General features: G+C 39.9%; 1 protein-coding gene across 2 annotated transcripts in view; it reads left to right on the top strand.

The window, feature by feature from the left end:
* Positions 1-24,642, top strand: part of LOC119541384 (basic salivary proline-rich protein 3-like) — an 80,957-nt gene extending 56,315 nt beyond the window's left edge. The window contains exons 2-5 of one of the 2 annotated variants that reach the window (XM_037845254.1): positions 4,371-4,497; positions 19,933-20,169; positions 23,210-23,470; positions 24,548-24,642. In XM_037845254.1, the coding sequence (XP_037701182.1) occupies positions 4,449-4,497; positions 19,933-20,169; positions 23,210-23,448 (525 nt within the window). In that variant the 5' untranslated portion in view covers positions 4,371-4,448 and the 3' untranslated portion in view covers positions 23,449-23,470; positions 24,548-24,642. Of the gene's footprint in view, positions 1-4,370; positions 4,498-17,972; positions 18,045-19,932; positions 20,170-23,209; positions 23,471-24,547 lie in introns of those variants that run through there. The other variant, XM_037845253.1, reaches the window with a different exon arrangement.
* The last annotated feature ends 2,238 nt before the right edge of the window (positions 24,643-26,880 follow it).

Here is a 26,880-nt window from a genome sequence, read left to right as displayed (position 1 = left end):
AAACGAGAATACTAAAAATACCCATGTGCATGAAGAATAGTTAACACATTACTCATTGTATCATAGCTCTACTCTTCTATGCCGCCAAAGTACTGGCATCATGGCACTTTAATGTTCCAGATGAGGTTTCCAGATAAAGCTCCTATAAATTGTATTTGTTTCTATCAAGCTCTAAATAGAAGACTCACATATTTCCAACTGAAAACAGCATAAAGAAAAAAGTAAATAGATAGATACATAGATACATAGATACATAGATACATAGACAGATAGAAAACATCAGGTCAGAAAAAAGTGGTATGCAATATCTGTTCTCCCTTCTGGCCCCCAAAAAACACCTTTAAACACTGTTGGTCTGTGACAGAATATGACTCTTGGCCCACCTACTCCACCAGCGTTGTGATCTTCAAATTTATAGAATTTGACATAAAAACTCCCACACATTTCACAAAATGTGTGCTGCCCTCTTATTGAGGGAAGTCCAGTACTTTTTGTTTCTGGCAGAAGTATCTCAAAATCTGTGTTTTGCAATTAGCACTTTTTTTTCCACCAGGGTCATCTTGGTTCAAATAAAGAAACTCAACTAAAATTAGCTTAAGCGAAAAAGGAAAATCACTGATGCAAATAACCGGATTTCCAATGTGACTGATCCAGTGACTCCCTCAGCTCTCTCCCTGTGGCTAGCAAAATGACTGCCAGTAGCCTCATATTTCCATCCCCTCATTTTAGCAATTCATTCCTGTATCAAACACTTGGAAGGCACTGATTGGATCTGCTTTGACCACATGGCAATTCCTCAACCAATCACCATGGCACAGGCTGGATGCTATGATTGGCCCCTACTACATCAGATGCTAAACACATTGGCTTGAGATTTGGGCAACTATGATTAGAAGCTTTACTTGGTCCACAAAGACTGAAATAGTTTCCCCAAGAAAGGGGGGTTGGCAGGCTAGCCAATAAATTGATATGTCTTCTGTAGTTTCAGTACTATTACCCCGCACCACATTCTTTTCCTACCCCTTTTCTCTTATGTTATTTTGTTCAATTTTGGAAGAGGCAGGGTTCAAAAAGCTTGTTTGTATCTTCCCATCTCTCCTAGAATTTCTGTCTCAAAAACTTATGACTCTAAGAACATGTCTACAGATTCTCTGTAACCCAAAATGCAATTCATCTGACTGTGGGAACTTCAATATTTTTGAAGTGATATGTGTTCTCCTACTTTCTTATTACCCACCTTGGATTTTAAGTTCTTCTTTAAAATGTCTTTCTATGTATAGTCTTCTCCTCTTTTTCTATTTTTTTGTTTTTGTTTTTGAGACTTTGAAATTGATTATTTAACTTCCAAAGAACTATTTCATATCTTTTTTCATGAACACTAAGTAAACCTTTTTATTACAGAAGTTGTAGGTTTACAAAAAACTCATACAGAAAATAAGAGTTCCCATATACCACCCCACCCCCCACCCCCCAATATCAACACCTTGCATTAGTGTGGTACATTTGTTACAACTGATGAAAGAATATTATTATAATTATACTATTAACCAGAGTCCATCATTTACATTATGGTTCCCTGTTTACTCTTGATGGAGAATATTTGTAGTGGAATGAATTGGGGAGTTCTATATCCCTTCTTTTTTTAGAAGAAATAAAAAAAAAAACCCATCCCTGAGTTAGCAACATCTATCATAGATTTAAAAAGAAAAAGAAAAAAGAAAAAAGAAAAACATTTACATCCTGTGTAACCAGCCAAATATCAGCCTGACCAGCAAATAGACATGTTTTCCATTTTACAATAATACGAGAGTTGTTGCTTTGAAAGGGGCAAAATATTAACAGGAGGTAATTTGGTTATTTTTTGCTGTGTAACAAATGACCTCACACTTAGCAGTTTAATAAGGCAAACATTTATGATCTCACACAGTTTCTCTATGTCCAAAATGCAGAAGTGGTTTGGCTGGGAGGTTCTGGCTCAGTGTCTCATGAAGTTGGAGTTATGCTGTTGGGCAGGGTTGCAGTCATCTCAAGGTCAAACCAAGGGAGAGATCTACTTTCAGTCACTCTCATTTGCGTGGCTGCTGGCAGGCCTCAGTTCTTTGCCATGTGCACCTACACATAGTCTGAATATCCTCACAACAAGGCAACTGGTTTCCTTCTCCCCAGACTGCCTTCAACAGGGCAGCTGGCTTCCCCCAGGGCAAGGAGTGATTCAAGGGAGAGAGAAAGCCAGAGAGCACCCCAAGGTGGAAGCCACAGTCTTTTTATAACCTAATGTCGCCACTTCTGCCATATTCTATTCACTTGAAGGGAGTCCACTCCACACTCAAGGAGAGGGAAATTAAGCTCCATCTCTTGAGAGGAGGAAGTATCAAATAATTTGTAGACATATCATTAAAACTGCTACTGGAGGCATTGACTTTCCTTATGTGAAATTATACTGTATGTCTCATAAAAATTAATACTTGCCTTAGTGGAATTATCTGCTTCCTAGATTTAAACAAACAAACAAACAAACAAACAACAGTGAATATTTAGCCACCATGAGCCTTGGAAGGGATTCTGAAATGCAACTGGGGGACCCACAACCCACATTCATGGAAATAGACCTTATCCCTCCTCTTTGGATTTGGCAGTTTCTGCCCAGAAGATCCCCCTTAGCATTAAGCTAAAGCCTCAGGTGCTCCAGCTTACAAGTCATAACAAAAGCCTGAGAAGCAGAACTAACTTCTTCTGTGAGAAGAGATGGATTTTCCCAAAAAAAGAAATGAAAAAAATATGAAAAGGGAAACCAATGGGTAAAGGAGATGGTGATGAGGACAAAGATGGAAGGTGTTCTTCTTATGGGACACCTTCTTTTTAATGACCTAAGACTTCAACTAAATTAGACAAAGTTACAATATCTGTACCTCCTGTATATACCTCCATCCATTACTCACTGCATACTCAAACAATAGCTTTAATAGGTGAGGTAGAGATGTACAGGCATGAGATCTAAGAGGCACTGCAGGGCAGCCAGAAGAAGGCACACTTAACCAAAGACTGGAAGGACTGATAGGATTTAGGCAATAAAGCTGATGGAAAGAAGTTCCATTTTGAGAAAACAACATGTGCAAAAGAGTAGAGTTGGGATAAAGCACGTGACTCTTGAAAAATAGTGTGAATGGAGCATGAAGTGGGATGCGGGAGTCATCAGAGATATTATGCAAGTATTAAGCTGAAGTTCTGAATCCAAAAGTCTTTAGAACAAACTTCTTGTTCCCAGAAAATGTAGGGAGTAGAATTAGAAGTATAAATAACTCAAAAAAGAAAACCAACAAAGCCAGAATGTGGGACAATCCTTAGAACATATGACCTAGTTTTATCAGTAAGTTAAAAGCAAGGGGGGAAAGAGGAAGAGATGTGTTTCTCTAGATTAAGAAACATAACCAAATGCAGGGAAGGACCCAGGTTTTGTGGAGTCTGAAGTTTATATAGTTTGGATTGCTCTCTTTAAGAAAACAATACAAAATTATGAATACAAAATTGCTAGACTCCTCCCAGGGCTTCGGAAGAGGCCTGTGCAAATAGAGAACCCCAAAGTTTAAGCTGCATTAGCTTCTTAGAATATTTAAATCTGACCAAATATAATTCATGAACTTGGTTTGCATCTTAATGTAAATAAACCAGAGTTTGTTCTACAAAAATGTAAAAAGACATTCTTAAGACAATCAGGAAAATTGAGTGTAGACTGGGTTTAACTAGAAAACAGAGAAAGTTAGTGAAAATGTAAGGTAAATCCAGATTCTTTCTGTATCTTATAAATGTGCATGTCTGTCTATATCTGCTTACCAAAAAGGACAAAGGGTCTTCCTATAATTTTGAGAGGTTTATTTCAGTAATTCTAAGGATGGTTTCAAACAATGAATATTTGTCACAGGAAACTATAGTTATTAGAGTATTACAGTAAAAAACAGTATTTGGTCACTGGGAATTGTTTCTAGAGTTGCAGAACTAGCTTGGGCTTACTAACCAACCATGTGAAAATTAACCATAAACTCATGGACATGTTATAGTTAGTGCACCAGTAAAAAAGAACTATGTAGATTCTGGTAAAATTAGGAACATAGATAATAGCATTCTGCCTTGTAAACTAACTTGAGCAAAGTTTTCAAAAAAAGAATTAAGCAAAGGGAAGACTTGTGGAAGACATTTTAAGCTATAATAAGGAATTTGAGTTTTTATCTTAAGGATATTCAAAAACTATTCAAGAATTTTAAGCCAGGAAGTAAAAGGATTAGAACTGCACATTAGGAAGATCACTTAATGTTTTGATTTAAACATGGTGCATTCAACACATGTTTATTTCTGCTCTTTTCCAAAACCCCAAGAAAATTATAATGAAGAAATAAAAAGAATTAACGCACAAGTGCAAGAAGACCGGGAGAGGAGATGGTAACACACAAGCAATGTGGACAAAATTATGGAACTGGAAAGAGCAGATGAAAGTTAACAGAGGTATTATGGGAAAAGCTGAAAAACGGGCATATAAGGGAGGACAGCAGCACAAATCATTTTACCTACAGAACCCCAGAACATCAATTGGCTTGTGTAAAATATTGCATTTTCCTATCCAGAAGTTTAGTATCTTTCGCCATTTATTCACATTTTATTATATAATCTGCTTCCAAGTTTGGTCATTTTTCTTCAACTGAGTCCTAGACATTTCTTATTCTTTGATCCCAGGAATTTTAAGTTCTTACGGACAAGTTCTCTCTCGCTCGCTCTCCCTTGCTTTCCATTGTATTTCCTAACTATTATAAAATGTACTTATGAAGTGTATAGTACATTTATACTTCCCAAATCTAATTCTTCCTAAAGCTTATCCTTCCCAAAGCTTATTCTTTCAAAAACTTGCACTGATACATCCCAAAGCTGTATACTTTATAAGTCATTCAATCATATTAAGTTTTTGTTCCTTCATCCGAAAAGTGAAAATCATGCAGGAAACCATCAAAGAGCTATTGTGAGGAGTAGATGAGCTAATGAATATAAAGCATTTTTCACCATACAAGGTATGAAGAAATGATCAACAAATGTTAACTATAAAGCCATGCACGTATGGGAAGTTAGTATATGATAAAGATGGTAATTCAATATAGTTTGGAGGGAATTACCGATCCAATTATTTTTTTTTATCTTCATTTTATTGAGATATATTCATATACCACGCAGTCATACAAAACAAATCGCACTTTCGATTGTTCACAGTACCATTACATAGTTGTACATTCATCACCTAAATCAATCCCTGACACCTTCATTAGCACACACACAAAAATAAAAAGAATAATAATTAGAGTGAAAAAGAGCAATTGCAGTAAAAAAGAACACTGGGTGCCTTTGTCTGTTTGTTTCCTTCCCCTATTTTTCTACTCATCCATCCATAAACTAGACAAAGTGGAGTGTGGTCCTTATGGCTTTCCCAATCCCATTGTCACCCCTCATAAGCTACATTTTTATACAACTGTCTTCAAGATTCATGGGTTCTGGGTTGTAGTTTGATAGTTTCAGGTATCCACCACCAGCTACCCCAATTCTTTAGAACCTAAAAAGGGTTGTCTAAAGTGTGCGTAAGAGTGCCCACCAGAGTGACCTCTTGGCTCCTTTTGGAATCTCTCTGCCACTGAAGCTTATTTCATTTCCTTTCACATCCCCCTTTTGGTCAAGAAGATGTTCTCCGTCCCACGATGCCAGGTCTACATTCCTCCCCGGGAGTCATATTCCACGTTGCCAGGGAGATTCACTCCCCTGGGTGTCTGATCCCATGTAGGGGGGAGGGCAGTGATTTCACCTTTCAAGTTTGCTTAGGTAGAGAGAGAAGGCCACATCTGAGCAACAAAGAGGCATTCGGGAGGAGGCTCTTAGGTACAATTATAGGGAGGCCGAGCCTCTCCTTTGCAGCAACCATCTTCCCAAGGGTAAAACCTATGGTAGAGGGCTCAACCCATCAAACCACCAGTCCCCTATATCTGTGGTCATGTTAGCAACCATCGAGGTGGGGTAGGCAAATACCCCTGCATTCTCCACAAGCTCCTCAAGGGGGCACTACATCTTTTTTTCCTTGTTTTCCTTTTTTTTTTTTTTTAACTTTCCCTTCTTTTTTAAATCAACTGTATGAAAAAAAAGTTAAAAAGAAAACAAACATACAATAAAAGAACATTTCAAAGAGACCATAACAAGGGAGTAAAAAAAAGACAACTAACCTAAGATAACTGCTAAACTTCCAACATGTTCCTACTTTACCCCAAGAAAGTTACCTAATATAGCAACATTTCTGTGAACTTGTTCCTACTATATCCATCAGAAATTAACAGACCATAGTCATTCCTGGGCATCCCCAGAACGTTAAATAGCTTATCTGTTCTTCTTGGATTATTGTTCCCCCTTCCTTAATTGCTCTCTACTGCTAGTTCCCCTACATTCTACATTATAAACCATTTCTTTTACATTTTTCAAAGTTCACATTAGTGGTAGCATATAATATTTCTCTTTTTGTGCCTGGCTTATTTCGCTCAGCATTATGTCTTCAAGGTTCATCCATGTTGTCATATGTTTCACGAGATCGTTCCTTCTTACTGCCGTGTAGTATTCCATCGTGTGTATATACCACATTTTATTTATCCACTCATCTGTTGAAGGACATTTGGGTTGTTTCCATCTCTTGGCAATTGTGAATAATGCTGCTATGAACATTGGCGTGCAGATACCTGTTCATGTCACTGCTTTCCAATCTTCCGGGTATATACCAAGAACTGCAATCGCTGGATCGAATGGTAACTCTATATCTAGTTTTCTAAGGAACCGCCAGACTGACTTCCAGAGTGGCTGAACCATTATACAGTCCCACCAACAATGAATAAGAGTTCCAATTTCTTCACATCCCCTCCAGCATTTGTAGTTTCCTGTTTGTTTAATGGTAGCCATTCTAATCGGTGTTAGATGGTATCTCATTGTGGTCTTAATTTGCATCTCTCTAATAGCTAGTGAAGCTGAACATTTTTTCATGTGTTTCTTGGCCATCTGTATTTCCTCTTCAGAGAACTGTCTTTTTATATCTTTTGCCCATTTTATAATTGGGCTGTCTGTACTCTTGTCATTGAGTTGTAGGATTTCTTTATATATGCAAGCTATCAGTCTTTTGTCAGATACATGGTTTCCAAAAATTTTCTCCCATTGAGTTGGCTGCCTCTTTACCTTTTTGAGAAATTCCTTTGAGGTGCAGAAACTTCTAAGCTTGAGGAGTTCCCATTTATCTATTTTTTCTTTTCTTGCTTGTGCTTTGGGTGTAAAGTCTAGGAAGTGGCCGCCTAATACAAGGTCTTGAAGATGTTTTCCTACATTATCTTCTAGGAGTTTTATGGTAGTTTCTTTTATATTGAGATCTTTGGTCCATTTTGAGTTAATTTTTGTGTAGGGGGTGAGGTAGGGGTCCTCTTTCATTCTTTTGGATATGGATATCCAACTCTCCCAGCCCCATTTGTTGAAAAGACCATTATGGCTCAGTTCAGTGACTTTGGGGGCCTTATCAAAGATCAGTCGGCCATAGATCTGAGGGTCTATCTCTGAATTCTCAATTCGATTCCATTGATCTATATGTCTATCTTTGTGCCAGTACCATGCTGTTTTGGCAACTGTGGCTTTATAATAAGCTTCAAAGTCAGGGAGTGTAAGTCCTCCCACTTCATTTTTCTTTTTTAGAGTGTCTTTAGCAATTCAAGGCATCTTCCCTTTCCAAATAAATTTGATAACTAGCTTTTCCAAGTCTGCAAAGTAGGTTGTTGGAATTTTGATTAACTAGCTTTTCCAAGTCTGCAAAGTAGGTTGTTGGAATTTTGATTGGGATTGCATTGAATCTGTAGATGAGTTTGGGTAGAATTGACATCTTAATGACATTTAGTCTTCCTATCCATGAACATGGAATATTTTTCCATCTTTTAAGGTCCCCTTCTATTTCTTTTAGTAGAGTTATGTAGTTTTCTTTGTATAGGTCTTTTACATCTTTGGTTAAGTTGATTCCTAGGTACTTGATTTTTTTAGTTGCTATTGAAAATGGTATCTTTTTCTTGAGTGTCTCTTCAGTTTGTTCATTTCTAGCATATAGAAACATTACTGACTTATGTGCATTAATCTTGTATCCCGCTACTTTGCTAAATTTGTTTATTAGCTCTAGTAGGTGTATCGTTGATTTCTCAGGGTTTTCTAGATATAAGATCATATCATCTGCAAACAATGACAGTTTTACTTCTTCTTTTCCAATTTGGATGCCTTTTATTTCTTTGTCTTGCCGGATTGCCCTGGCTAGCACTTCCAGCACAATGTTGAATAACAGTGGTGACAGCGGGCATCCTTGTCTTGTTCCTGATCTTAGAGGGAAGGCTTTCAGTCTCTCACCATTGACTACTATGCTGGCTGTGGGTTTTTCATATATGCTCTTTATCATATTGAGGAAGTTTCCTTCAATTCCTACCTTTTAAAGTGTTTTTATCAAAAAGGGATGTTGGATTTTGTCAAATGCTTTTTCAGCATCTATTGAGATGATCAATTGATTTTTCCCCTTCGAGTTTTTAATGTGTTGTAATACATTGATTGATTTTCTTATGTTGAACCATCCTTGCATGCCTGGAATGAACCCCACTTGGTCATGGTGTATGATTTTTTTAATGTGTCTTTGGATTCGATTTGCAAGTATTTTGTTGAGGATTTTTGCATCTATATTCATTAGGGAGATTGGCTGGTAGTTTTCCTTTTTTGTAGCATCTTTGCCTGGTTTTAATATTAGATTGATGTTAGCTTCATAAAATGAGTTAGGTAGCGTTCCATTTTCTTCAAAGTTTTGAAAGAGTTTGAGTAGGATTGGTGTCAGTTCTTTCTGGAAAGTTTGGTAGAATTCCCCTGTGAAGCCATCTGGCCCTGGGCATTTATTTGTGGGAAGATTTTTGATGACTGATTGGATCTCTTTGCTTGTGATGGGTTGGTTGAGGTGTTCTATTTCTTCTCTGGTCAGTCTAGGTTGTTCATATGTTTCCAGGAAATTGTCCATTTCCTCTACATTATCCAGTTTGTTGCCATACAGTTGTTCATAGTATCCTCTTATAATTTTTTTAATTTCTTCAGGATCTGCAGTTATGTCACCTTTCTCATTCATTATTTTGTTTATATGGGTCTTCTCTCTTTTTGATTTTGTCAGTCTAGCTAGGGACTTGTCAATCTTGTTGATCTTCTCAAAGAACCAACTTTTGGTGATATTTATCCTCTCTATTGTTTTTTTGTTCTCTATGTCATTTATTTCTGCTTTAATCCTTGTTATTTCTTTTCTTCTACTTGGTTTAGGATTGGTTTGCTGTTCATTTTCTAGCTTCTTCAGTTGATCCATTAGTTCTTTGATTTTGGCTCTTTCTTCCTTTTTAATATATGCGTTTAGTGCTATAAATTTCCCCCTTAGCACTGCTTTTGCTGCATCCCATAGGTTTTGGTATGTTGTGTTCTCATTTTCATTCGTCTCTATATATTTAGCAATTTCTCTTGATATTTCTTCTTTAACCCACTGATTGTTTAGGAGTGTGTTGTTTAACCTCCAGGTATTTGTGAATTTTCTAAGTCTCTGATGGTTATTGACTTCTAATTGTATTCCATTGTGGTCAGAGAATGTGCTTTGAATAATTTCAATCTTTTTAAATTTATTGAGGCTTGTTTTATGTCCCAGCATATGATCTATTCTGGAGAAAGTTCCGTGAGCACTAGAAAAGTATGTGTATCCTGGTGATTTGGGATGTAATGTTCTGTATATGTCTGTTAAATGTAATTCATTTATCAGATTGTTTAGGTTTTCAATTTCCTTATTGGTCTTCTGTCTGGTTGATCTATCTATAGGAGAGAGTGATGTGTTGAAGTCTCCCACAATTATTGTGGAAACATCAATTGCTTCCTTTAGTTTTGCCAGTGTTTCTCTCATGTATTTTGTGGCACCTTGATTGGGTGCATAGACATTTATGATTGTTATTTCTTCTTTTTGAATTGCCCCTTTTATTAGTATGTAGTGGCCTTCTTTGTCTCTCAAAACATCCCTGCATTTAAAGTCTATTTTATCTGAGATTAATATTGCTACACCTGCTTTCTTTTGGCTGTAGCTTGCATGAAATGTTTTTTTCCATCCTTTCACTTTCAGTTTCTTTGTGTCCCTGTGTCTAAGATGAGTCTGTTGTATGCAACATATTGATGGTTCATTTTTTTTTGATCCATTCTGCGAATCTATATCTTTTAATTGGGGAGTTTAATCCATTTACATTCAACGTTATAACCGTGAAGGCATTTCTTGAATCAGCCATCTTATCCTTTGGTTTATGTTTGTCATATATATTTTTCCCCTCTCTCTATTAATATCCTTTATTGTACCCATACCGAATCTCTTTAGTACTGAACTTTTCTCCAAGTCTCTCTGTCCTGTCTTTGTTTCTCTGTCTGTAGGGCTCCCTTTAGTATCTCCAGTAGGGCAGGTCTCTTGTTAGCAAATTCTCTCAGCATTTGTTTGTCTGTGAAAAACTTAAGCTCTCCCTCAAATTTGAAGGATAAAGTATTCTTGGTTGGAAATTTTTCTCCCTCAGAATTTTAAATATATCATGCCACTGCCTTCTTGCCTCCATGGTGGCTGCTGAGTAGTCACTACTTAGTTTTATGCTGTTTCCTTTCTATGTGGTGAATTGCTTTTCTCTTGCTGCTTTCAGAACTTGCTCCTTCTCTTCTGTGTTTGACAGTGTGATCAGAATATGTCTCGGAGTGGGTTTATTTGGATTTATTCTATTTGGAGTTTGCTGAGCATTTATGATTTGTGTATTTATGTTGTTTAGAAGATTTGGGAAGTTTTCCCCAACAATTTCTTTGAATACTCTTCCTAGACCTTTACACTTTCCTTCCCCTTCTGGGACACCAATGAGTCTTATATTCGGACGTTTCATATTATCTATCATATCCCTGAGGTCCATTTCTATTTTTTCAATTTTTTCCCCATTCTTTCTTTTATGCTTTCATTTTCCATTCTGTCATCTTCCAGGTCACTGATGCGTTGTTCAACTTCCTGTAGTCTTGTACTATGAGTGTCCAGAATCTTTTTAATTTGGTCAACAGTTTCTTTAATTTCCATAAGATCATCCATTTTTTTTATTTAGTCTTGCAATGTCTTCTTTATGCTCTTCTAGGGTCTTCTTGATCTCCTTTGTATCCCGTACTATGGTCTCATTGTTCATCTTTAGTTCTTTGAGTAGCTGCTCTAGGTGCTGTGTCTCTTCTGATCTTTTGATTTGGGTGCTTGGGCTTGGGTTATCCATATCATCTGGTTTTTTCATATGCTTTATAATTTTCTGTTGTTTTTGGCCTCTTGGCATTTGCTGAACTTGATAGGGTTCTTTTAGGATTTGTAGACCAATTGAAGTCCTTATCTCTAATTTATCAGATCTACAGCTTCGTGGAGTACACTTTCTCTAACTAACCAGCAGGTGGCGTCCACGAGCCACCTGTTCTCCACAAGCCAGTTCTCCCCTGCTTAGCCTTTTTGGTGAGTGGGGGAGTGAGTCTTGTGGGGTCCAATTGGTGTACCAAGCTTGCGTGTGTAGTTGGTGTTGCCTGCCCTGTATATGGGGCGTGCTTCTGGGCAGTCAGGGAGGGGGGGTGGCTCTAACAATCAAATCTCCCTGGTGATCCTAGAGTTTTAAAGCTGCTGCAATAGTCTAATCCTTCAGTTCAGTCCTGCCACAGTTTGTCTCTGCCACTGACCCACAAGTCCTTGGTATTGGCGTATGGCTCCTGAGACTTGCAAATGGGCCCCTCTTCCAGGCTGTGCACCCGGGGTCCTCTGTTGAGGGATGACTGTGCTATGTCACAGGTGAGTGCCATCGCCCCAGGGCAGTTCTGGGCTGCTGGGCTGTGTAGGGAGGCTCCCAGTCTGCTGAAATGATGGCTGAATGGGGCTTTGTTAATTCACACAGCTCCACCTTCCCAACTCTGGGACAATCAGCTGAGGTTGCAGGGAAAGCTAATGTCCACACCCAGTTTTGTGGTGTGTGCCTGTTATTTGAAGCACTTCCGTCACACTGGGTTGTCTGGGGCAGCTCTGGGCTATGGGGCTGGCGATGGGCAGGAGTGTTTCCTGTCCACCAGGATGATGGCTGTGAGCAGACACCCCCCTTTTCTTGGGAAGTTGTGGTGTTTAGTGAATTTTCTCAGCCACTGGATTATTGCCTTTTGTCTCAGAGGTCTCTTAGTTCTGCTCTTGTCTTGACCTGCCCAAATTGAAAGTCTTTGAAGCTTTCTGTATTGGGCTTCTTAGAGTAATTGTTTTAGAAAAAGAAAAAAGGATTAAAAAAAAGGGCCCTCCTCAGAGATCTAATGGGTTATTGAAATGCTAAGAGACAAAGCAATTAGGGCCATTAAGGAAAGGTCCACAGGGCAGAGAGATCAGCTTTTCTTCGGGATTTGCATATGAGCCTCAGGGCCTAAGCTCTGCCCTTCCCGTTTCTATGTCCACCAGAACTCCAAAAATCCTCCGCTTTTATTTTGGAGTTTTTCGTGTTGTTTTTTTCTATGCCTGTCTCCTCTCTGCTGGGCTGGCTGCTCTCAGATTCTCTGGTGTCTGGTCTCAGTCTATCTATGGTTGGAGTTTGGATCAGTAGAATGAGTTTCCGATAAGGGCTGCCACTGCAGTTCTCCCTTCTCCTTCCCGGAGCTGACAGCCCCTCCTCCCACGGGACTGAGCCTGGCAGGGAGGGGTGTGGGTCCCCTGGCCACAAAAACTTACAGATTTCGCTGATCTCAGCAGTTCCACGTTTTCATGAGTGTTGTATGAAGTATGCCCAAAGTCAGATTGCTCTGTGGTGTCCAGTCCATGCAGTTCCTGGCTTTCTACCTACTTTCCTGGAGGAGTAACTAAAACATACAGCTCACCAGTCCGCCATCTTGCCCCACCTCCCCCAATTATTTTTAAGAACTCATTTTAGAGCTATACCTCATACCAGTCACAAAAATTAATTTCAAATGGATTAAAGAGACAAATGTGATTTTTAAAAAAATATTTGTATGTTTATAGTGCTGAGGTAGGGAAATAGAATAGGGATGTTTATGATGGCAAGGTGGAAAAAGCATTCTAGCACAAGACACAAAACACAGAGTGATTTTTAAATGTTAAGATATTTGATTATATCAAAACTTTAAAATGCTTATAACAAAAGATACCACTAACAAAATTAAAAAGACATTTTGCAAATTAGGAGAAAATATTTACACAATATATATTATACAAAGGATTGTATCTACAATATATAAAGAAATTAAACCAAACAATAAGAAAACTACAAAAAATATCAAAATGGACAAATATGATTGCAGAACAGGCACTCTGACTAATGTAAGAGACTGTTAGCCTGTCTTCCAAAAGCATCTGGATTCCTCTCTATTAGGCTGAAGAGCTGAGGGTGATAAATATGTTCTTACCTGAATGTATGTAATTTAATCTATGATCATAATGTAAATTATGGAACCCTGAGACAGATGGTGCCCCTGGTCAGATAAATATATATGTGGAGTGAATCCACTTCAGCCTACACACTTGTTCAAACTTCTCAGCCTGATTTATGAACTGCTGTGTCTGGAGGAGGCAGTTCAGTTTCAAGCAAATCTGACCCTCCCTCACTCAGACTCAACCTCTATGACAACAAACAACTGGAGAGGCTTCTGGGGGCTCAGCATCTCGCAACTCCCCTGGTCTGGGTGATGTTGCTGATCCCTCTGCCATATTCTGTCTCCCCCCTCTATTCTCTGAACAAAGCTAACCTTACTTGAGCCATTTCAAGTGTTTCCTGTGAATGTCCTTTCTACCAATCAGGACCAAATAGGATAATGTTCTAAAACTGATTGTGGTGATGAATGCCCAACTCTATGATTATACTGTGAGCCACTGATTGGATACTTTGGATGGATTATATGGTGTGTGAATATGTCTCAATAAAACTGCTCAAAAAATAAAAGTAACAGATATCGAGGAATGAAGAGGGTATTGGCAAACTATTATCTTCAGATGCTACTCCTAACATTGTAAATTAGTACAGCTATTTTTTTAAGACAGTATATGTTAACATTTTTAAACTGCGCACTCTGGTCCAGAATTCCACTTCTTGCCATTCACTTATGGTATATGCCATAAAATGCAAAAAAAAAGAAAGAAAGTGGTATCAGTGTTCTTACACATTCTTGGTACCACCATGTAAAGACTTTTCATTCTCATTGTATTTCCCTGAATCTAGGATGCTATGGATGGTCAAACACACCATAATTTTAGGTACCACTAAAAAAAAAAATGTCCACAGCCAATTAAGCTACAACACGTCCTCAGTTGTAAGACGCATCCTCTTCCAGTTAGTTACCATTCCTTTGGTACCACCCCAGGACTTAAAAAGAACAATTTTATTATGCTCATGGATTATTTGAGTCAGAAATTTGGATAAGACACAGAGGTATGGTTTTTCTCTCTTCTACATTGCTAGGGTCTCAGCTGGAAAGAATGTAAAGCTGAGCATGACTCAACAATTCAGGGGTAGAATCACCTGGAGGTAACTACCCACATGTTTAGCAGTTGACACTGGCTATTGGTTAGCATCTGTGATGGTTAGGTTCATATGTCCACTTGTCCAGGTGATGGTGCCCAGTTGTTTGGTCAAGCAAGCACTGGCCTGATTTTTACTGTGAGGACATTTTGTGGACTTAGATCATCAGTAAGTTGATTGCATCTATGGCTGATTACATCTACAATGAACTGAGTAGATTGCCTTCAAAAATGAGAGAAGTCTCATCTGATCAGTTGAAGGCTTTAAAAGGAGAAGTGCTGATTTTAGCAGTCAGAAGAGAAAATTTCCATTTCTACTTCAGCCAGCCAGCCTCTCCTTGGGACTTCTTTGAAAACCATCAGATTTCCCAGTTTGTGGCCTGCCCTATGGAATTTGTACTTGCCCATCCCCACAGTCATGTGAGATTTCTGCTTCCCTAGAGAATCCTGACTAATACAACATCACATGTGAGCTGTCAGAACACATACATGTGGCCTTTCTATGTGGTCTCTATGCATGAGCTAGTTTGGGCTTCCTCCCGGCATGGCAGCCAGGTCCCTAAGAGAATAAGTTGGAATTTCATGGCATTTTTATGATTTAGACCAAAAGTCACAAAGCATCCTTTCTGACATACTCCACTAGTCAAAGCAGTCACAACACTCCCCCCAGATTCATGGGGAGAGGGCACAGACCTCACTCCTTAAAGGGAGAAGTCCTAAGCAACTACTCCCTCCCTTCCATAAAGCTCAGCTAGAACCATTCTGCCTTTCCACATGGCCAGAGAAGAATTGCCAACTGCAAATATCTTCGCCCCTTTAGAATACATCCATAACTATGCCAGGAGAAACACCAATCTGCCTTGCAAGGCAGATTGCACCTTGCAAGGGCAATGTCATCTGTAGCAAACCCCACTGTGGAAGCCTTTCTGTAATACTATCTGCAATCCTTCAGAAAGGAGCAGACCCAGACACTCATATGAATATGTTCTGCTTTGCTAAAGCTGCTGTTATGCAAAATACCAGAAACAGACTGGGTTTTATAAAGAGGATTTATTAGGTTACAAATTTATAGTTTTAAGGCCATAAAAATGTCCAAACTAAGGCATCAACAAGAGGATACCTTCACTGAAGAAAGGCCAGTGGCGTCAGGAACACCTTGATCAGCTGGGAAGGCACATGGCTGGTGTCTACTGTTCCTTTGCTCCCGGGTTCTGGTTTCAAAATGGTTTTTTCCAAAATGTCTCTAGGCTTCTGTCTCTCTTAGCTTCTTTCTCTTAGTTCCTGTGCATCCTTGCTTGTTCTCCCAGGGCGTTTCTCTCTAAGCATCTTGGGGTCCTCTCTTAGCTTCTTGGGGCAAACTCTGGGCTTCATCTCTTAGCTTAGTATCTCCAAACATCTTTCTGTCTGCATCTCCAAGCGTCTGTGTCTGTGTCAGCTCTTAACTTCTCCCAGGGCAAACTCTGGATTACGTATATTAGCTTCTCTCCAAAATGTCTCTCTCAGCTTCTCTGAGTTCCTTCTCTCTGTGAGCTCCCTTAAAGGACTCTAGTAAATTAGGCAAGACCCACTCTGAATGGGTGGGGTCACATCTCCATGGAAACAACCTAATCAAAAGATCCCACCCACAATAAGTCTGCCCCCACAAGATTGCATTAAAGAACATAGTCCTACCTGTAGTATGTAACAGTTTCAAATTGTCAGAGCATAGCACAGAATCCACTCATCCACACTGGTCAAGGGGCCTCTATTTAGGATTTCCAGTCACATGGCTGTCCCACTAACACCCCCAACCAAACTACCCTCAAATAACTACTGACCCTGCCTATGCACCAAAACTGAACAATAACAAGATCTACACCAGTTCTGAAATAAGCAGCTGATAATAACAAATAATCTACACCTTCAATGAAAATGATAAGCAGGCAACTACTGGATATAACAGAATAATCAGCAGCTGAAAAGTAAGAGATAAATGCAGGAAATAACTATAACCTAAAAAGACTTTTTGGAACACAATAACTTGATCCAACATTTTAAAAATAAAAATTCAACAAAGCTAGTGAAGAGCAGAGTAGACCCTGATTTACAATATTAAATAAAGGAATTCTCCCAAAATGCAGAGCAAATAACATAGGAGGATTGATTCAGGAGATAAAATATTGATGAATATGTTTCAGAAGGAAAGTGGGCAAAGCTGATTATTAGAATATTGTAGAGAAAAACAATATGTGTTAAAGAACAATCTTTTCTATCTACAAATTTTAGCATAGAACTTGATTTAAAAATAAATAAATAAAACCAAATCAATACAATGCAGTTGGAGTGCAAGAATGTGGCACCTTGATTGGAATGCAGAAGTGTGGCCACTAAACTATCAGTGGAGGTGATTAGAAAATATTTCCTAGAAGAAATAAAGTCCACACTGAATCTTGGGAACATTCTAGAAAAGGGGAACAACCTGGGAGAAGTCTTAGAGAAAATAGCATGTTTCACTCAAGGAATTGTGCACTCATGCAGATAGGCTTTTGCTCTACTCTAGAAATCCCTTGGTGGTTTCTGTGGCCACTTTTGTTTTCAATAAATCCCGTAAGTATCATTATTCAGGACTCTAATAAAAACTGAATGCTTCAGGTCATCCGTGTTCTACAACATTAAGCTTTCCCTGATTAGAGCCATGTCTGGGAACTATTGGACTATCTTTGTGGGACTGGGCAGTCTGAGGGCCAACTTTCTATGATTCTTCTCTGCTCAAGGATATGTTTCCTCACTGAATTTCAAAGTTAAAAAGAAATGATCTCTATTACTTTGAAAACCTTAGCTAAATATCATACGCATATGAACACACAAACTATGAATGATGGAGTGTGGCCTGTACTAACAAACAGAAATATTGACCTTCTTCACTTTTGGCTGTAGATCACTGCCAAAACAGACACACACACGCGTGCACACACACACACACACACACACACACACAACCAGTGGAAGAACAGAGAAACAATCTCAACAAACAGGCTGAAAATGAAAATCAAATGATGACATAATTCAATTTTGATACGTGTGTTGATTGCTTGGGCACTGTTCCTTCAAAAATGTTACCCAAGTCACATGTTGTACCTTTTAGAAACGAGAAACTAACCACACCATATCCATCCCATCCTGCTGGGCTAAGTTCCAAAGAGAAATAATGGATGCAGATTACTTGATGTGAGGAAACTAAAACCTACTCCATCAGGTGACAAGGTCCATCCAGGACAGAGCTCAAAGGTCCATTGTTCTGAGTCTGTATAAAGAAAGCTTCCCAGTTTCTCGCAGCACATAAGTGGGAGCAACCCCAGAGCTTTCTCCAAGATGCTGCTGGTGCTGCTCTCAGCAGGCTTGCTGGTCCTGAGCTCAGCTCTAAGTCCAGATAATGGTACAGTATGGGGAGCAGAGGTGCTGCGCCTCTGCCTGGGGCTTCAGAGATCACTCTGCAATGAGGGAGGGTCTGGAGAAGTGAGGAGATTGAGAGGAAATCTGAAGGTGCGGAGAACTTAGGACAAAGATAAGGCCATGCCAAAGCTCTTACAATTTATTCAAAGCTCACTTGTAACCCAATGAACAGTTGCAACCAGAGGAGACACAAGATGAGATTTTCATTTCTAGGAAGGTCTGACTGTGATATGAAGGAGGCACTGGCAGATGGCAAGACTGCTACAGCCAAGTCCAATTGTGAGGATATTACAGTAATCAAAATAGACAGTGAATGAAAGTGGCCTTGCTAGGGGATGCAAGATAGATGGGGGAGATAGTTACAGACCAGAGCTCTTTCACGGACAGAAAACAGGATATTAAATTTATCTCTCTACATAGAGCTATAGGGATATTAGGGCCCAGTTTTCTCATTTTCTCTCACTTGCCTTGAATATTCAGTGTGCTCTAAGCAAAATTTGAGAGATTGTATACAAATCTTTATCATTTTAGGCTCATTTTAAGAAAGCATGTTAAGGTAAACAAAGTATTTAGTAAAGGAAGAAAAGTGCTAAATACTACATTGAAATACCCAGAGCACTTAACCTAATTTAGCATTAAGTTTCCAGAAACCCCGGGGAAGACAAAAGAAGGCTTTTCTACCTTTGACTAGTGGATGACACTAAGCTTAGTATCAACCCTCCCACTCCCTCTCATCTTCCTCCCTTTCCAACAGCATTACCAGCAGTGGCTGACCCATTTAACGTAGGGGAAGAATCCCTTTCTCTTTAGAACAGGTGAACCCTGAATGATTCATGACTTCTCACTTCATCTTATGCTTCTTTTCCTGGATGTCATCAATGAAGGACGCGCACTGGGTTTCTTTAATTACTTAATACTTAAACAAATAACCCTCAACCAACCTTCTTTCCCTTTTTTTTCTTAGGAATTTTCCAGTTTTCAGTGTCTTGTTATTATCACTTTCTCATCAGGAATTGAGTAGTGTTAGTTCCCCTAAGATAAAGCAAACCTTACCCAACTGTGATTCTGGAACCGTGGGCAGGGCGGCCAGCTTGGACAGTAGAGATGCCCGGCTTGAATGACAAGTGCAGTAGGCAGCCTGGTCCCCCAGTCAGGAGTGACTGCAGACACAGGGCAGAAGGCAAGCAGTCCCCGTTCTGACTTCTCCCTCCAACTGAGAGCCTCTCAACTCTTTTTTCTTCCCCAATATTCCTCTCTATAAATACTTGGCTTCCAATTGAAATGCAAAGAAATAAGGGTCTGGGGCATTTTTGTCTATGAGTTGTTCCCATCTCTGTCCCTGCAGAGGATTTAAAAATATACCACATTTCTTCCATGAATACTGTGTGGGCCATGTCTTTGTCTTTCTCTTCTCCCTCTTAGTATTTCTCTACCTGGGTTTTGGAGCCTGAGGAACCACCTCTAGTTTCCAGATAGGGTCAGGTGCCCAGATATGGAGTCAGAGTTGCCACGTTCTTTCAGAGGCCCAAAATATAACTGACAATATAACTAACATTTATGATTCCTTTGCTTCTCTTCTGTCCATGGAGATACCTCTGGGAATTCTAGGAAAATATCCAAGATCTGTTAATTTTCCAAATTTGAGGGCACATGCTTGTCCCTTTCAAAGGTACAAAGAAACAAGACCTTCAATATTACCACTATATATATTAAGAGAAGTGATGCATAAGAAAGCAGTGGGCAGGACAGAGGTTAGCACTTGGGAAGCAGGTTCTTGGAATGAAAGGCCTGACTTCAAAGCTGAGCAGAGCTAAAGTAAGAGGAGAGTCTACCATCTCTATGCTCATCTATTCTTGTGTGTACCTGTACAGATGCAGAGAACCCAATCCAGGGTCAAGATCAGGAGCCTCACGAACCAGTTCTTGAAGGAGTCCCACCTGGACCCCCTCCTGATGATGAAAACCAAGGGAATGGTACTCAACAGGGACCACCCCCACAAGGAGACCAGAACAACAATCCTCCTCCTGAAAATCAAGAAGGACCACCACCACCACCACCACCACCTGCCCCTGGTGATGGACAGCAGGCCCCCAACAGGACTAAGAGAGGTATGACTGAAGTTCACTCTCCATCAAATGCCCCTGCTTCTGCAGTTCTCAGACTTTAGTGCTCCTATGAATGACATGGAAACATGTCAAAATGGCAGTCAGGAACCCATTCCTAAAGATTTTTATTCATGTATTCTAGGATGGGATAGCAAGACCCTGTATTTTCCACAAGCTCTTCAAGATGATAGTGATACAGACCATATTCCTAGAAGCACTTTCCCATATTTTCCCTTTTCCCAAGAATTACCTGCCTAAAATTGGGTTGGTATTTAAGAAGAACAAGTTCTCTTTGAGTCCTCTGGCTTCTCAGTGATCATCTCTCTAGCTTCACATCAGGCCCCTTGGGTCCAGTGTCCCTGCTAAATGATATTTTAACCTCATGCTGCTAAATGTTATCTAGGTTTTAAAATAATTATGTTTAAATTAATACATCCTCAAGGTAAAAATTTTAAAAATCAAACAGAAGAGAAGGCTATGAAGCTCAATCTCAAAGGCGCATCTCATTCTAAGCTCTCCCTTTTCCCATCCAAAAGGCACCACTCTAAACTCTTTCTTGGACATCTCTTAGAAATATTTATGCCTATATAAGCATGATAATCCTTTTTTCCATAACTGATATCATACTTTATGTGCAAATCGATATGTTGTTCTTTTCAAATAACAATAGATCTTAGAAAACTTCCACATCAGTTCATAGAAATATGTAGATCTATCCCATTGTGTTGCTGTGCCATTTCTTTCACCAGCCCCCTGCCAATGGGCACTTAGGCTGGTTTGTTTTTCACTACTATAAAAAATGTTGCAGTGATCATCTTTGTAGATATCTTTGCATGTTTTCTCTAGAAACCAAAAGATAAACAACTTAAGAATAATCATCTAGCTTATCTCTTAGCAACAATTTATAGCAATTATCTGCTAGAAGTAATGGATGCAGATGAGTCAATGTGAGCAAACTAAAACCTACTCTATCAGGTGATGAGGTCCATCCAGGACGGAGCTCAAAGGTCCATTGTTCTGAGGCTTTACAAAGAAAGCTCCCCAGTCTCTCCCAGCACAGAGGTGGGAGCAACCCCGGAGCTTTGTCCAAGATGCTGCTGGTGCTGCTCTCAGCGGGCTTGCTGGTCCTGAGCTCAGCTCTAAGTCCAGATAATGGTACAGTATGGGGAGCAGAGGTGCTGCGCCTCTGCCTGGGGCTTTAGAGATCACTCTGCAATGAGGGAGAATCTGGAGAAAGGAGATTGAGAGGAAAGCTGAAGATGCCGAGAACTTAGGACAAAGATAAGGACATTCCAAAGCTCTTACAATTTATTCAAAGCTCCATTGGAACCCAATGAACAGTTGCAACCAGGAGTCACAAGATGAGATTTTCATTTCTAGAAAGGTCTGACTGTGATATGAAGGAGGCCTGGCAGATGGCAAGACTGCTACAGCCAAGTCCAATTGTGAGGATATTACAGTAATCAAAACGGACCATGGATGAAAGTGATCTTGCTAGTGGATACAAGATAGATGGAGGAGACATTTACAGACCAGAGCTCTTTCAGAGACAGAAAACAGGATACTAAATTTATCTCTCTCTACATAGAGCTATAGAGATATCAGGGCCCAGTTTTCTCATTTTTCTCTCACTCACCTTTAATATTCAGTTTGCTGTAAGCAGTATTTGGGGGATAATATCCAAATCTTTATGCTTTTAGCCTCCTTTTTAGAAAGCATGTTAAGGTAAATAAACTATTTAGTGAGGGAAGAAAACTGCTAAATACTACATTGAAATACCCAGAGCACTTAACCTAATTTAGCATTAAGTTTCCAGGAACCCGGGGAAAGACAAGAGAAGGCTTTTCTACCCTTGATTAGTGGATGGTACTCAGCATAGTATCAACCCTGCCACTCCCTTCCATCTTCCTCCCTTTCCAACAACATTACGGGCAGTGACTGACACATTTAACGTAGGGGAAGAATCACTTTCTCTCTAGAACAGGTGAACCCTGAAAGATTCATGACTTCTCACTTCATCTTATGCTTCTTTTCCTGGATGTCATCAATGAAGGACACACACCAGGTATTGTTTAATTACTTAATATTTAAACAAATAACCCTCTATCAACCTTCTTTCCCATTTTTTCTTAGGAATTTTCCAGTTTTCAGTGTCTTGTTACTATCATTTTCTCATCAGGAATTGAGCAGTGTTAGTTCCCCTAAAGACATAGCAAACCATACCCAACTGTGATTCTGGGACCGTGGGCAGGGCGGCCAGCTTGGACAGTAGAGATGCCGGCTTGAATGACAAGCACAGTAGGCAGCCTGGTTCCCCAGTCAGGAGTGACTGCAGACACAGGGCAGAAGGCAAGCAGTCCCCGTTCTGACTTCTCCATCCAACTGAGAGCTTATCAACTCTTTTCTTCTTCCCCAATATTCCTCTCTATAAATGCTTGACTTCCAATTGAAACGCAAAGAAATAAGGGTCTGGGGCTCTTTTCTCTGTGGTTTGTTCCCATCTCTGTCCCTGCAGAGGATTTAAAAAATGTGCCACATTTCTTCCATGAATACTGTGTGGGCCATGTCTTTGTCTTTCTCTTCTCCCTCTTAGTATTTCTCTACCTGGGTTTTGGAGCCTGAGGAACCACCTCTAGTTTCCAGATAGGGCTCAGGTGCCCAGATGTGGAGTCAGAGTTGCCACGTTCTTTCAGAGGCCCAAAATATAACTGACAATATAACTAGCATTTACGGTTCCTTTGCTTCTCTTCTGTCCATGGTGATACCTCTGGGAATTCTAGGAAAATATCCAAGAACTGTTAATTTGCTAACTTTGAGGGTAAATGCTTGTCCCTTTCAAAGGTCAAAAGAAACAATACTTTCAGTTTTAACAGTATATATATTAAAAGCAGTGATTCATGAGAAAGCAGTGGGCAGGACAGAGGTTAGCAGTTGGAAAGCACGTTCTTGGAATGAAAGGCCTGACGTATGAGGTCAGCACAGGTAAAGTAAGAGAAGAGTCTTCCATCTCTATGCTCATCTATTCTTGTGTGTACCTGTACAGATGCAGAGGACCCAATCCAGGGTCAAGATCAGGAGCCACAGGGACCATATCCTGAAGTATTCCCACCTGGACCCCCTCCTGATGATGGAAACCAAGGGAATGGTACTCAACAGAGACCACCCCCACAAGCAGACCAGAACAACAGTCCTCCTCCTGAAAATCAAGAAGGACCACCACCACCACCACCATCCCCCCCACCACCACCCTCATCACCACCTGCCCCTGGTGATGGACAGTAGGCCCCCAACAAGACTAAGATAGGTATGACTGACGTTCACTCTCCATCAAATGCCCCTGCTTCTGCAGCTCTCAGACTTTAGTGCTCCTATGAATGACATGGAAACATGTCGAAATGGCAGTCGGGAACCCATTCCTAAAGATTTTTATTCATATATTCTAGGATAGGATAGCAAGACCCTGTATTTTCCACAAGCTCTGCAGGATGATACTGTTACCCACCATATTCCTAGAAACACTTCCACAAATTTTACCTTTTCCCGATGATTACCTGCCTAAGATTGGGTTGGTATTTACGAAGAACAGGGTTCTCTTTGGGTCCTCTGGCTTCTCGCAGATCATCTCTCCAGCTTCACATCAGGCCTGTTGTTTCCAGTATCCCTGCTAAATGATATTTTAACCTCATGCTGCTAAATGTTATCTAGTTTTTAAAATAACGATGTTTAAATTAATACATCCTCAAGGTAAAAATTTTAAAAATCAAACAGAACAGAAGGCTATGAAGCTAAATCATAAAGGCACATCTCATCCTATCCTCCCCTTTTTTCCACGCCAGAGGCACCACTGTTAACTCTTTCTTGGACATCTCTTAGAAATATTTATGCCTAGATAAGCATGATAATCCTGTTTTCCACATATGATATCATATTTTATGTGCAGACCTACATGTTGCTCTTTTCAAATAACAATATTTCTTAGAAAACTTCCACATCAGGTCATAGAGATACATTGATCTATCCCATTGTGTGGCTCTGCCATTTCTCTCACCAGCCCCCTGCCAATGGGCACTTACGCTGGTTTCAGTTTTTCACTATTATAGAAAATGTTGCAGTGATCATCTTTGTAGATATCTTTGTATATTTTCAATAGCAACCAAAAGATAAACAACTTAACAATAATGATCTTGTTTATCTCATAAGCAACAATTTAGAGCAATTATCTGCTAGACATGTAAAAACAATGAATAACAAAAATTAAGGAAAGGAGAGGAAGGAAGAAGGAGGGCTCTCACAGACCTCACTTCCTGTAATACCAACAAGGGAGTAGAAACTACTTGCCATGGGATGTCTTCCCTCTAACCTTCCCTTTTGTTTCTTTCAGAAAATGAGTAGGATGGATGATGGTCCTTCAGAAAGCCTTAACTTCGGATCAATGCAATCATAACTGTCTGTAATCTACCAATAAAATAATCAGGATCTCATTTCTGGTTACTCTCTGTTTCTGGATGTTTGTGAGTCTGGAGTTTTAGGGCTGTTGGGGATTGAATCATGTCCCCCACAAAAGGCATGTTCAGGTCCTGGTCAAAACTTTCCAATGAATTTCCATCACTTTTCTCATATCAGAACAAAATCCAAATTTGTTACTGTGGCCAAGGCCCTATGTGACTGACCTCCTGTCTATCTCAGAACCAATGTGATGGTATGTCACTTCTGAGATAAAGCTATAAGACACTGTGGCTGCGTCTTGGTCCCCCTCTTCTGTTCTCTTTCCCTCCAACCCCCTCATCTCCCCATGTCTCTCACTTACCCTTGGGGAAGACAACTGCCATGTGGAGCAGCTCTATGGAGAGGACCCTGGTTTATAAGGGATTCTCTTGGAGCTCCCCTCATTTTGCTTCAGAGGGGAAAGTACCTTGAGGGGAGAAGGAGGAAAAGACTCTGAACTCCAATCCTACATTCTCCACACTGAACCTCCGATAGCAGCCTCACTCGCTCCAAATTGTTCCTCACATGGACAGAGATGGGGGCAGTGATAGAGCTGGGTCTGCTTCCTCTTAGTAAGTTCTACAGGTGCCGAAGGTGCTTTTCTGGTGACTTTCTAGACTAAGGAATTGTTTATTACCTTTTGTTTATACCTATGTGCTATAGTCACCAAAGTCAATACTATTCTATAGCTAAAACCACCTGGCAATTACACCCACATTTCCTTCCTTGCAAAACTATTTATTTTGCCAGGAGTTAATAGTTATCTCTTTCTCCTCAGTTGTTCCATTTTCTTTGAACACCTACAACCTCCAAGGAACCTGTAAAATCCCTCTCAATGCAATTATCCTCTCCCTCAAACCTGTCAAATAATTTGCTTTTATCCTGGAAATCCCCTCTTAAGTAGGATTACCTGTATCCTGAATCCAGGCCTTCTTTCTTGTTTTTTTCTTTGCTTGTCACAGCATGTACTAACATGGTTTCTTGCAAATGGGTGCATCAGAAGCAAAATCTTTTGAGATTCTTCATGTCTGAGAATGCCTTTAGTCAAGCCTTATACTTGGCTGATAATCTGACTATATATAGGATTCTAGGTTGAAAATTATTTTTACTCTGATTTTTAAGACACTGTTTCACTGTTTTCTGACTACCACTGCTACTGTCATTCTGATACTCAACCCTTCGTATATGAAATTTTTCTCCCTGGAATCTTCAGGATTTTTTATCCCTATAATTTAACTCAATATACTTTGATGTGGGTCTTTTCTCCATTTATGTGCTGGGCACTCCATACTCCAAGAAGGGACCCTGTCCTTGGCCCTGCACTTTGGAAGGAGCCCACACAAATATCAAAACCAAAAGCATTGTTTTTTTGTTCTTTTCAGTCTCACTAGGAAATATTTTTAAAATTCTATAAGTAAACAAACAATGACAAATTATGAGAGAGGAGCACAGACTGAACTGGGACCCCATGCCTGAGGAGGCAGGATTGAGAGCTTGTAAAGAGAAGAAATTCACAGCTTCTATCCTGGGTCATTAGGAAAAAAAAAAAAAAGACTGCTGTTATTTAAAGTTAGTCACCCCAAATCAACCAAAGTGCAGGTCTAAACAGACAGATTCCCCCAAGAACTGCACTCCCTGCCCCCCCTATGTTCAGAGGTATAATTTTGAGAGGTGCTTAGAACTTCCTGGGAATCCTAAATCAGAGGTGAGGCTTGAGAGTACACACTCTGGAAACACACACACTAAAATATATACTAAAGCTTGCCTCTGCACACGGATGACGCACACATTCATGAAGAAGAGAGGCAGCATGAGGGAGGAAAACCTGCCTAGTAGGCTCCCGTGGGAACTTGATCGGGTCAGTCCCGGGCCCCAGCCCAGCTTGCAACGTGCTATCAGTTCCCTCATAAAAATAAAAACCAAAATTCAATACAAAGAAGTTTCCCACGCCTATTCAATGGAGAAAGAATAATCTCTTCAGCAAATAGTGATGGGAAAAGTGGACATCAACATGCAAAAGAAAGTGGACCCCTCCCTCACACTGTAACAAAAGTTAACTCAAAATGCATCAAAGAACCAAGAACTAGATAAGAGATAGAAACATAAAACTGCTAGAAGACGACCGTGTTCTGATCAAGATGGCGTGTAAAACATTCAAGGTTCCATCCCCACACAGAAACCTTGAACAACCAGGAAGAACTGGCAGAAACATCTATCTTAAAGCTCTGG

The sequence above is a fragment of the Choloepus didactylus genome, chromosome 8, assembly GCF_015220235.1.
Source record: "Choloepus didactylus isolate mChoDid1 chromosome 8, mChoDid1.pri, whole genome shotgun sequence".
In the NCBI taxonomy this organism is placed as follows: Eukaryota; Metazoa; Chordata; class Mammalia; order Pilosa; family Megalonychidae; genus Choloepus; species Choloepus didactylus.
This window is presented reverse-complemented; position numbering and strand designations above follow the sequence as displayed.